The sequence below is a fragment of the Aulonocara stuartgranti genome (assembly GCF_965226115.1).
Source record: "Aulonocara stuartgranti genome assembly, chromosome: 14".
Classification (NCBI taxonomy): domain Eukaryota; kingdom Metazoa; phylum Chordata; class Actinopteri; order Cichliformes; family Cichlidae; genus Aulonocara; species Aulonocara stuartgranti.
In genome coordinates this window covers 14,897,242-14,910,827 of record NC_138950.1, presented here as the reverse complement: position 1 = coordinate 14,910,827, position 13,586 = coordinate 14,897,242, and the positions used below count along the sequence as shown (strand labels likewise).

The following is a 13,586-nucleotide window of genomic DNA, read 5'->3' as shown; positions in this document are numbered from 1 at the left end:
ACAGTGGTAAACATGGGCCTGTCCCAATTTATTTGGGATGGGTTGCTTCCATCAAAAATTAGTTGATATATTTTTTTCAACAGTGCATTTTCTCAATTTAAAAAATTGTTATGTTTTTCTGTGTTATACTGGGAATAAAACAGAGATTGGCAAATTATTGCATTTTGTTTATTTACACTTTACACAAGATCCCAACTTTTTCTGGATTTGGTTTGGATTATTAGATTAGATTATTAGAACAGGGAATATAGTGTAGTAGACTGTAGAAGAAAACAAACATATATATATATATATATATATATATATATATATATGTATATATATAATTTTTTTTTTTTTTTAAAAAGAAAAGAAAAGAAAATGTTATATTAGCGTTAAAGAAATTTGATAATAAGTTGGGGGGAGACAACATTGTCTGTGGGAGGACTTGTAAAAGTAGAGCGTCTCTTCATTGCCCACCTGGCTGGGTCTTCAGAGTTCCTGCCCTGGTCTGTGTGATTCTGGTTCCCCAAACCTGCTGAACATCTTCTACACCAGTGATTCCAAAGTGTTCTTGGTCTTCTGATCAGGCCACTTAATGAAAAAGACGACTGATTCGAAAACTTAATGGTTTTCTTTCTTGGTACTGGCAGAGAGATCTGCCCCCTTTGTAGCACCCCATCACAACCCAGTAAAGCAGGGGTAGCTCCAATCTGGCCACACAAATAGCTATGGAAAACTGTTATTTAATAAATTTTACAACATGTCACGCTGATAAAGACCTCACCCATTCATGCTAGAGTAATAAAGTAATAGATGAATAATTAGATGACTGAAAAGAACAATTTTTTTTTACTTTGTACAATATATATGTACAAAGTAAAATAAATAATAAAAATAGTACATTTTCTATGAATTAACAAAAACATTCTACTTCATAATTACAGGGCAGTCTGGGGAATACACTACCAGAATTGTCTGTCAGTTTTTTCATTTATTTCTTACAGTTTAAGCAAAAAGATTGGTGCTGACAGGTTTCTTTCATTTACTAAAACATTGTTAATTTATTATATAGAAAAACTGAGACCTGCTGTTGAACGTAATCCTCTTTTAGTTATAATGTGATATCTCATTAAATGTGTAGGTACCTGGCCAATGTTCCCTCTAAGCTGCACGCGTGCACAGTTGCGCACTGCTGGCATGGTCTCTGCTCACAGAAAATCTGCATTGCGCACAGAAAAAAATCTAACCTGAATTGAAATTAAAATTAAAACTTCAACAATTCTGTTGCAGTGTTAGTCAGTAAGTGACTGGCTGCTCCCGTATGGGATTAGAACGATGCCATCCCATCCCATAGTCCAGCCAATAATGCGATTCACATTCGTATATACGCAGCTAATCAATGTCGTTGACAGGCTATGACAGTGTCCTTATGTGCCAACACCAGTGTTTTAGTTAGCAAAGCGGCGTGGCTAATGTGGAGTGAAGCCACGTTAATGACAACGTGCACAACCATTGGAGATGTGAGCAGGACAGACGGAACAATTGACGGAAAAAGTGTGGACTTTATACCAGTTTTTAAATTGTGTTGATGGGCCATGTAAAACCAGAGTTATGTTAACAAAAATCAAAAAATGATATGGCAACATGGCATTTAGTTGTTTAGGAGGGGGGGGAAGTTTTAGGAGTGAAGGGGGTGCTTTGAGATGTGAGAGATTTGCGACGTTTAGTGCAAATCTTATGTACTTAGTGTGTTGTCTTCTGTAGTTAGTGTGTAGTGTAGTCAATAGTTTTGTTGTGTGTGTCAGAACAATGAGGCGACTGCTGAATGTTACAGGTGTTACAGGAGTGATACATCTCCTGTTGTCAGGGCTGCAGATATCAGGCTTGTGATGTTCTCCTTTATCTCATAGTGGAAAGAAATTATTTTTTGGAGTAAATAATTTATGTGGCATCAAATTTCATGCAGTGCACCTGATTGTTTTGTAAATAGTTTGAAAGGTTTGTTTAAAACAATGCCTTGGCTGCATTTTTTGGTAAACATCTGCAAAAAACTTTGTTGTTTGCATAACTCAACATTGGATATTATATACTGTATTTTGCAGACAGAGAGTTACCGGACTCTCTCCCAAACCACAGACTTATACTCATAATACAAGTCACAGCTTTATAAAAAAGAAAGAAAGAAAGTTGTGTGTATAAATTGGAGTTCAAGTTATTTTTTACTTCCAATAGCGTTAACATACTACACAGGTCATGAACAAGATCTTTTTTTTTTAATTTTCATTGTAAGTGGGCTAAAGCAGTTAATTAAAAGTAGTCTAACATAAATGTAAATGCTTGTGATGCCTTAAAGGCATTTATGCCATTTATCTTTAATGTTTGCTTTATAACAATTCATTTGTATGTATTTAAGTTAAAAAGAACAGTAAAAAGAGTTAAAAATGTTAAGAAGATTTAATTTTGAAGGTGAACTTGCTAATAACCTCCCTTACATACACGTAAGTGTATATATGTCATGATGAAGGTGTTAAAAAAAGCATAAATAGAGGTGTTTTTTAAAAACTATATTTTATTTGTCGTTCATGAGGGTTGATATGTATATGTTAAAAAAGGCATTCATTTTGATGATCATTACTGTTGCTCAAGCTAACACAAAGATGTAAAGTCATATTTTGAGTTATTTCGTGATACAATATTTATGTAAACACAATCATTTTTTCTATTCTGTATTTCTTTTCAACCACAGTTTTCACAGCTTGTCAAATGAAAATTGTGAGTAAAAAGTCAACTCTACTCAGACTCGTGTATTCATTGACAGAGGTTTAGCTTGGTGTTTAATCAGAGTTGCTACACTCTGCAACAGAACACTACAATGCTGTAATTTGATTATTTTAATAAACCATGTGACTTGGATGGATTCGATGCTGGCGTGACCACAGTACACACGTCTGCTGTCGCTCACAGTGGTCCAAGGGACCGCTCAGGGAGTTTGTGTGTTCGCTCAGACACATGAAAAATTAGAGGGAACATTGTAACTGGCCCACTTATTGTATGTAAGCCAGTATGTTATTGTATATATTCATATATATTAATATGCTATCCTTCCAAATCTGAAGACTATGGGACAAAGAAATAAACATGCTCATATGTGTAGGCTAACTATAGTTAGTATCAGCCAGTATCAGTATCAAATATTTTTGTGATGGTAAACTGTGCTTTTTATTAGAGAAGTCATTGGCCTTTATAAACTGTGGTGCAGTTTCAAATGGCAACTAATTGTAGTTTCTTCAGTAGCTGGTCAGTAGCTTACAATACAAGAAGTAAGTTGGGTAATTAAAATATTTTTAAAGATGCACTGTGTAACAACCCTTATTGTGTTATAGCACTACTAGGGGGGAGGTTGTCCTACTATGGTAGTATTTGGGGGGAGTCTCCTAGGGGGTTTCCAAATTCATAGGCTGCATCCTCCTGAGGCTGCATTTGTAAGACGATTACGTCAACGGCAATGTGACGAAGGCTGTCCAAATTCACAGACTCTTCCAAATACAGCCGACAAATGCGTCCTTATTTTCCCCAGATTTGAAGGATGGGTCAGGTGTTCCCTTCGTGGCCCACCATATCCCAGAAGTCATAGCGCAACCCAGCCAATTCCAGTTTCCAACAATGACAGCAGCTACTTAGTTTTAATATTACTCATATTACTCTTTCTGGATCACAAAATAAACTTTTAAGATATTTTCAGGCGAGAATGTAATTGTGTAAACTTCAAATATCAAGACATCACATATTTGCAAAAGTGCTCCGACGTTTTCAGAGACATCTGTTACCCATCAGCCTGATAGCTAACTGGAAAGTTGAGGCTCACTAGAGCCGGCGAGAACACTGGACTCCCAGCACATTGTTTTCAGACCCCGTGTGGTCTTTCGCCAGTCAGGTTAAACATTATATATAAGTCACTTAGAATAAACGTCAAACAGAAAACTTATTAAACAGTAGTGTGAGATGATCGAGAATTTACGCCACTGTCCTGTTATATTTTAGATAGCAAGGAGCAGACGGCTGAGTTTATTAAACTCCAACGAGACAGCTGGTGATGCAAATTTGAAGGCTAGACCATCCAATTCCTCAGCCACTCACTTCCGGCCTACCTGGCCCTCGGAGGACCCGGCCCGCGTAGACAGGCAGAGTCCTCAGGAGTATGCAGCCTATGAATTTGGACACGGCTCTAGTTTGTGTGTGAGTATAGTGGCAGCTGTTACATGTTGCTCGCGTGGCTGTCCAGAGAGAGACCTCATCATTGTAACGGACTGGCGCTGGCGACTACCGATCCCCACACATCTATGTACAGAAAGAGTAGAGCCGTGGAGACCTGGCTTGTATGGTTTTATGTTGCTAAAAAGGAATAAAGGTCTGTTGTTCGATTTAACTGACTGGCTTCGAGTTATCCGGCTAACCTCCACACCACATGCCCGCTGGACCTGCTAGGCGCTCCTTTGTTGCCAGACTGCCGTTACAACTGTTAAGTGATGTACTAATCCACCTGTGCGTGATAAAAACATAAGCTTAAAAAATAAATCAACAAAACAAAGATCTCTTATTTAGTATTTTGTTTTATTCTCTTTTAACTGAGATGACATAACATGTTTACTCTGAAAAACATATGTTATATAGATGTTCATCTACAACATTTTCTGGTCATACCTTTTTTAATATTTTTCTCAGGGTGCAGTAAAATGATATAGCATTTGGGCACAAAAATACAGAGCAACAACCCATAACTAGATGCTAAGATAGCAAATATTTCCACTGCCACAGAAAAGTTTCCAGGAGAACTGACATAAGCTGGAATGAAAGAAATCCACACAGCCCAGAAAATCAGCATGCTGAAGGTGATGAACTTTGCTTCATTGAACCTGTCTGGTAGTTTGCGTCCAAGGAATGCCAGGAGAAGACAGGCAAAGGCCAGTAGGCCAATGTAGCCAAGCAGCAGGTAAAACCCTGGAGGCCATGGCTCTTTACACTCCACAACGATCTAAAGATGTCCAGAAATGTGTTAGTATGGATTTTGAGAGATGGTACATTTTATGTGATTATACTTATTTTATGATAATGTTCAACATTTTTTAATATTAGTACAGAGAGATGATTTGTGTTATATTTTAACAACTGATTACTCACTTACTACATTGAACTATGTTCTAATCCTGAAGTCCTGAACTATAAGGATTAGAACATTTAAGACTATGGTTATGGCTGATGGTAATATCAAAATAAAGAAATAAAGTACAGTCTTGGTGCTTTACTCACTTTTCCAGTTGAAGCTTGGTAGTTTGGATTTCTGAATGGAAAGGGAGGTGCGCCCAAGACCCAACCAGTACAGAGGCAGATCTGGGGGGAAGGATTGGATGATAGAAGAATACAAGAAGTACCAAACATGTGCAATATTCAAAAACCATTACATTTAGACAGTTTCATATTCTTCCAACCTGAGGAGCTGTAGTGCACAAGATCAGAATCCTCTGCTGAGATGTTCCAAACAGCATCTGACCCCTGGAACCTGGTACGTTCGCCCGGAAAGCCAGGAGGACCACAATAGTCTTAACAAGGAGGCAGGACAAACACAGGACAAAGCTGATCCCAAATGCTGCCTGGCGGAGCCTACATGTCCACCAAGAGGGCTGACCAATGAACACCAGAGAACACAGGAAACAGAGCTTGAGTGACAGGAGAAGCAAGAAACTTATTTCTGCATTGTTTGCCTTGACGATGGGTGTATAGCGGAAACGATGAAAAACAATGGTGATGATGGTGGTCAGTATGAAACCCAGCAAGGTAATTGCTACCAGGATGATTCCCATTTTGTCATAGAAAGACAGGAATTCTTCTACTCCTGCAACACATTTCACTTTTTCTTTGTCTGACCAGAAGTATTCTGGACATTTAATACATTCAGTGGAACCTTTGAAAACACAGAGCACAGAAATATGCATGTAAACAGTCAGAAACTATTCATTACATATCTGTCATTTTAAATAACTTTAATAGCATTTTGAAAAAAACAAAAAACATATATGGGCTACCGGTCTGGTTGCTGATCTCTCCATCTGCACAGGGCAAACAATCAAAGCAGCATTTGGGCTCTCCTTGGCGTGTGGCCTGCCTGCTGCCAGGGGGACATGGAGCACTACATTGAGATAAAGGAACCTGAACAAGGAACAGGAAAATGATATAATAATGTGAATCAATAGATTGTTTTAGAGAATTTGACACAGTTTATCAAATAATTTTCAACAGCTTAAAAATGTTTAGTTTTAAGTGGCATAAGGAGTTTGGGGTAACAATGACCTACCCGTGACTGTCCTTTTGTCCATACAGTCATGTCCTTCACTATGTGCAGTTGCTGTCTTTGAGGAGCTGAACCATCATAGCTTCCAACTTTGATAAATCTGGCATAAAAAAAATTCCCAATAAATTATTTAAAATTGCAATCAGGCCAAATAATAGCAATAGAGTAAAATGAATATAAATAAAGCTTCTTGTTTATGAATACTCACACTTCAATTGCATCATTAACTATTATGTTTTACCTAATTTCATCTGTGCTGTCCTTCTGCCAATTAATGATATCATAGAGAGGGACTGGCTCCCCATTGGAGTCAAAATATACATTTTCATGAAACTGGTTGGTAAAATTCACAATTTTCAGATGTTGAAGAAACTGCATGAAATAGAATAAAAAAAAATCAACACTGACAAACAAAACAGATGATTTCAAAAGAACGTTCACAAACCTTGTGTAACATATTTTGTCATAATTTCAATTACCTGACCATTTGAAAATGAGCTGTGCTTCTCACATAATCCCCTGCTAGGTCCCACAGAATCACAGTTCAAAAAAGTGTGCAGCGCATGGGCAATAGCATATACAGCTTTATACACATTATAGGATATTCTGACCTTAGTTACATCACTATAACTGCTGTAAACATATCTGAGATCCTCTAAACCTGTGCATAAAGGCTTTTCAACCACACCTGCATAATCTATATAATCCGGCACATTAAATACATATTTTTGTCCCACAATAAGTCCGGCCATGTAACCTGAACTATTTTGAGGGTCTATTTGATAAGTATTTGGATCTTTAAAGTTATCCTGAGTATCCTGTTCATATTTGTTGGTTCTGTCTCTTTGAAACTCTAGCTTACAACCAAACTGCTCTTCCCAGAACATATTGACAAATTCCATTCCTGGTTTGGGAGAAGGTCGGACATTTAAAAGAAACTCTTTCAAGCCAGGGATGCTGACTCCAGGGAAGGAGAAGCCCAGTGTTCCCTCCAGAAGAGAGTGGAAATTTGGTGAAGCCAGTCGGCTAGCAGTCACCCAGGCTTCACTGGCTAGCCACTGTATCCCTGTTACATTTCTCCTGGCAAGCTGTAGAGGCACAAACAAAGGAAAAGCAAACAAACAAAAAATATTTTATGATCAGTTTCATTTGATTTTTGTATTTTATTATGGAAGTACTGCAAAATATTTCATGCTATATGCCTAATCACACACTGGCAGACTTAACAGCTGAGATACTTACTTCTGAGAACAAATCTACCAGCTGGCCTTCTGTGGCAAAGACCACCACAACCCGAGCAGTTGAACTCTGTAATTTGTCTGCTATTTTTTGTATCTCAGCCACTGTGGATGATTTTGAGATAGTGAGATGAAATTCTACACACCCACCTTGTTGTCCAAATAGATCAGAGAATGCTTGGATCCCATAAAGACTATAGTCATCCTGAAATATATATACATAAATGACTTTAAGATAATGTTGTTATTTAAATCTAACTAATTTTATATTTCCAAAAAGTCTTTATCTCACCGTGGTCCCTATTGTGCCTACCCAGAACCAGCCAAAGAAAGTGACAAGCTGTACAAGGCCTCTAACTTGAAAGAGATCACTTGGCACAGTTCTCAAGAATGATGGGTACAATTGCTTATCAGTAAGACAGGTACAAGTGGCAAAATAACTCACCTATAGAGAGATGGGTTATTTTATAAAACTGACTTAAAACAAACTCTAACCATAAAACATTATTAAATGTGATTAAGCAATTTATTACCAGTGGTATGTTGAAAGGGCCAAGTGTTTGAGCTACAGCTCTTGTAGGGGAAGAGGATGCAAAACCAATCACAGCAGGCACCGGAGAATAATACAGACATGTGGAAGACTCTCTTGTCTTTATTTCTTCTGTTGTGTTTTCCTTTATATATTTTTCTGTATTTTTAAGGCTGTTATGCATTATGGTTTTAACTTTAGTACCTCTATTTTTCATTTGTTTTGTTGTTACTCCTACAGTTGTTAATGTCTTCATTTCAGTACCTCTGTTTTCAGTTTCAAGTATTTCTTTAACCTGACTTTTCACTGCTTCAGAGTGACTGACTAAGGAAAAAAGAACTTTCAGACTGGTGTGGACATGGTCACAACTGTCCATAATCTGGTAGCCTAGTTTAACACCTGGTAATAGACTTGAATTACGGTTAATTTCCTCCACTGCAAACACCATGGTCATCATCCAGCGAAAGGCTCTGAGGTCAAAGCTGTCGAGAAATAAGGTGAGTATTCTTTAGCAATAAAGCAATCACATTAACACAAACACACAATGTAAATTATCTCTCTGAACCATAGACAGTGGGGGAAGAAAAACAAAAATGAAGACTCAAAAGATATAAACTGTACACTTATACTCACCCGCTGCAAGATGTAGTTTCTGGTTTAGTTTTGTAGCTATACTGTGGATCACTGGCAACATAATGCAGAGGGAAAAACCCTCCAATCACAACATCGCCATCCAAGTGCAAGGCTAGAAGCTCACTTCTTTCCAGTTTTACACATTGAGGTAAACTAGAACCACTTCTCACATCCCCTATCTTTAAACCAGGTTCTTTAAACCAGGTCCTTTGGAGCTGTCTTTCAGCTACAGAAGCATCAAAGAACATAATACAAGCAAGTTTAAAGACACAAAAAAGCAGCCAAAGATAATTACAAACGGTTGAATTCATAATGCATAATCCACTGTAGCCCTATAGAAATTGTGCTGACAACAATGCATCTCCAACATAATCTCTAAGAGTCTAATGCAGTGCATTAAAAACTATGATGGTTATGTTATTGCACTTATTCATATGAGTCATCATGAGATCACCCAATCAGAGTGAAATGCAAAAGGAGAGTGAATATTATTGTTCAAAGTTATGAAATGTCTTAAACCATCTTAATAAAATTATAATAATAATGAAAAAGAAAGAAACTGACACATATTTCATTTAAAAAACACAACATAAGTAATGACAATGATTCTATTTGCCGCTGAGTTTGAATTGATTTTCTCAATATAATGTTTGTTTCAATAGCAAAGTTATGTGGAAATATCCATAACCATGTTCCACAAATAGTGATGCTCATACCATATTTCTACCACGTAAATATTAATCTTTTCATTATATTATATTATATTATATTATATTTGTCAGAAAACCCAAGTAAAGTAAATGGACTGGTTCTTATATATCTCTATTCCACTTTTCTAGTGCACTCAAAGCACTTTAAACAACAACTTCAAGAAACACAGTTTTTCTATGCCTAAGTATATCTAACATTCACATAACACATCAGAGAGCAATTTAGGGTTCAGTATCGAGCCCAAGAAGACTCTGGCTTACAGAGGCCAGCGATTAAACCCCCAACATACTGTTTTAGTAGATGACCTTCATGAGCTACAGCCACCCCAAAAAGTCACAGTTGGCAACAACTTGGGTCGTTATTGATACTTGTGGCACAGCTATGGGTGAGTGGGCCACACTAAAGCTGATATGATGAAGTTAGTCTAACACTGACTATATCAAATTTTCTGAGCTCAAATGTGACCCAAATCTCACAGCACAGCTGCCACCTAACTATAAGATTATAAGTTTAGACAGCTCGACTCACTATCAGTGAAGGCCAAATGTGCCCCACGTTAACTGGCTGGCCAAAAACATCTATTGCAGTTTAGAGGTGTGTCAGGCAGATAGTATACTGCAAGTAAACAAAAGAAAATTTTGAAGATTTAGCACCAGTTAAGATGATTCCTCTGAAGATGGGAGAGTCTCAACCAGTAAGATGACAAACTGTATTAGGTTTGTGTCAAGTCTTAATTGCACAGACCTTGCATGTGCCAAGGAAATGAAACAAAAACACATACCTTGATTAAATGTATTCAGCTATAAATTCAGAAAATATATACAAGATAAGAACAGCAAAATTAAGAAAAATACAAGAATAAAATAAGATAAAATAGAAAAAACATACTATACAAAACAGAATTTAAAAAAAGTACTACGTTGCATCAGAAGAGATGCACTTAGTAATATTGCACATAAGGGCACATAAGTGAAGGTTACCATGGTGTATTGGATGTGTGTGTGTGTGTGTGTGTGTGTGTGTATCTGAACATGTGTGGTCTTGTCACGAGTTGCTACGGCAGGTATCTCCACATGTTTGATTTGCTAGAGGTTTATGCTGGATACCCTTACTGGGATTAATGTCTCCTGCTTGAATTGACCCAACAACCTTTTTCTTTCTACACCCAGACTTAATAATAATAATGAGCATGCCAGATAAGCAATTATTTACTTAACAGCAATTAATCAATTGCTAATTGGGCTACATTTCTGTATTATCAACAGACTTCCCAAATTAAATGATTTCCAAAATGATTTCATGAATGAATTTTCTCATCTGCTTTTAAGTGCTGTTGTTAAATTTGAAAAAAAAAAAAAAAACCCCAAAAAACCCCCCAAAAAACCCCCAACATTTTGGCAGGTGACTTTAATTTACATACTGATGAACCCTACTGTATTTTTAAATATTTTTTTAACATTGCCAAAGCAAATATGGGCGTAAATTAAACTAAAACCTAAACTGGAAAAACTACACTATGATAACTGTGACAAAAAGGACATGAACAAGATTCAAGACCAGAGCATGCGAGGAATGTGGAAAAAACATGAACATGTAACATGAGCATGACCTGAGCCGAATCATGAAGTACCTGAGCTTGACGTGACATGATGGAAGGAAAACATTGTACCCCTTGAATTAAAGATCCCGTGAGATTCCCAACTGTGTGTGTATTTCATGCCCCTGGAGGATGGACATAATAAATGTGTGCTTTCCACATTTCTGAATAGATGGTTTTATTATCCCTGCATCAACTAGAGCAACCTGCTGTTGTCTTTTCAGGGTAAACCTTGCAGGTTCAGGAGCAGCTCAACTGTTGCAAAAGGCTCAGGACAGTCACTGCTGTGTGCAGGAAATGTCAAGTGTCCTTTCCAGACACACTTCTGGTTCCAAAAGGACCAAGTCATCTGCATCTCAACCAGCAACTAATGTCCCAACATTGGGATTGGGAGACCTCAGCTGGCCTTTTGCCAATAAAGAAGAGGAGGAGGACAAACTTAAGGTTTGGAGGTGCCCAAGCATCCCCCACCTCCTGACTATTCCTGAACCCAGGTTGGCCAGCCCCCTCATCTGTCAACTCAGCACAGGGCAGCAAAATTGTCAATAGGAGCGGTCCCAAAGGTGCTGTCCACCATGACCCATGGCTACCACCTATTGTTCTCACGCAGAACCCCTGTAACAACTACTCCCACCTTTACTCCACCCTAGCATGCTCAAATACTGCAGGAAGAACTCGCCAACTTCCCAGGCAAAAGTAACATAAAGGATGTGGAGGCCAGACATTTCCAGGCTTCCCGCTATTTTTTTTTTTTTACATTTATTTTTACATTTTACAATTTATTTATTTTTTGGGTGGTGGATTTTGACCAATTCTGGACCTCAGGGACCTCAACAGTGATCTCTGGCCCTTGAAATGCAAGATATTGATGGTCCCTGAGGTCCAGAATGGGTCTCTCTTTCTAAGAGCATATTTTTCCTGTATTGGTTTTCCTTCACTGGCTCCCTGTTAAATCCAAACCCAAATTTAGAATCCTGCTGCTCAAATATAAGATCTTGAATAATCAGGCCCATCTTATCTCAATGACCTTATACTAGAGTATCACCCCATTAGAGCACTTCACTCTCAGACTGCAGGTTTACTTGTGGTTCCTAAAGTATTTAATAGCAAAATGGGAGGCAGAGGCTTCAGCTTTCAGGCCCCGCTTCTGTGGAACAAAGTTCCAGTTTGGATTCGGAAGACAGAAAGCCTCTCTACTTTTAACATTAGGCTTAAAATGTTCCTTTTTGATAAAGTATATAGTTAGAGTTGGATCCTCCCTTAGTTAAACTGCAATAGATGTAGGCTGCTGGGGGATTTCCATGATGCATTGAGTGTTTCTTCTTTAATCACCTTTCTTTAGTGTATCTACTCTGCCCTAATCTCTACCTGTCTATTTATACTGTTCTGTTCTTTGTTGCATCTTCTTTCTTGCTGTGTGCCCTGTGTTCTCTGCACAGGACACAGACACCTGTTTTAAAACAGTTTTAAAATCCTGTTATTAACATATAAAGGTCTACACGAAGAGGCCTCTGCTTATATATCAGAGCTACTGAAACATTATCATTGCAGCTGACTTCTCAGATTGTCTTAGCAAGATAAATGGTAATTGTCTCACTCTGTTACTTTAAAACCACATGCAGTCAACTTTTGAGGTTGTAGCACACAACCTCTCATACAGTCTTCATCACCCTGTTAGTTTGGCTAAATCTGTGATTTGTTTCAATACATTTTTATAGGTTAGCTTTAACATAATCTTTTCCTCAATATTTTGTGCCTTAGTTTATATCTTTATTGCATGTATGAAGTTGTATGTGTTGGAACATGTATACTTATCTTTAATATGTGGCTTTTATTCAAACTGTAAAGACCTATGTTACTCTGTTCTGAAAAGTGATATACAAATAAAGTTATTATTTATGTAGAGTGTTTAATAAATTTTTTGGACCACCACCTAATGTAAGTTTTTGCCACAGCTGTCCTGAATTAACAGGACGGTTTCCTGTGCAAGCTATTAATTAAAATTGTTATCCATGAATCCGTTTCAAATTTACTGTTTAACAAAAAAGCAGACGCAACAGTAAAGCACATAGTTATTTTTTATTATTATTGAGATGCCAAATTATAGTTAATTACTTGCATTCCTGAGCAAAAGGTTGAAGGTTATGATAGATTGATTTCTGACTTCTCAGAGAAGTCTAATGTGCTGTCCCAAATTTGGATGTAGAAATGTAGTTAAGTTTGTTATTTGCCTAATAAACAACAATATCATTTTTAGCTTTAAAAAGGTTTTTGACAGATTTCTACAGATTGTATAATTGTGAAATATTTTTAAGCACTGTATGTATGTATTGATTAATTAATTGGCTCCACAGTGTTACATATTCAATTCAATTTAGTTAAGTTCAGTTTTCACAGTGGGTAAAGGTAAAGATCTGACAATGCATTTGCCTAACAAGGAGAAGGTTCTAGACTGGCAGTAGACACAGCAGGAGGGTTGTGTTAGGAACGTGTAAACAAGTCCTGAATCAAATATGTGGCTCCATCCACTGTTGCAACCCAAGGGACCTG

At 37.5% G+C, this 13,586-nt stretch overlaps 1 protein-coding gene across 1 annotated transcript; it reads right to left on the bottom strand.

The window, feature by feature from the left end:
• Window positions 1-4,657: 4,657 nt before the first annotated feature.
• On the bottom strand, window positions 4,658-8,543 carry LOC309686995 (extracellular calcium-sensing receptor-like; the record flags this gene model as incomplete). The annotated part of the gene is made up of 9 exons (XM_082501665.1): window positions 4,658-5,014; window positions 5,290-5,370; window positions 5,469-5,941; window positions 6,063-6,186; window positions 6,332-6,428; window positions 6,570-6,700; window positions 6,808-7,416; window positions 7,571-7,794; window positions 8,516-8,543. 9 exons carry the CDS (start codon window positions 8,541-8,543, stop codon window positions 4,658-4,660), a joined length of 2,124 nt encoding a protein of 707 aa, XP_082357791.1.
• Between the last annotated feature and the right edge of the window lie 5,043 nt (window positions 8,544-13,586).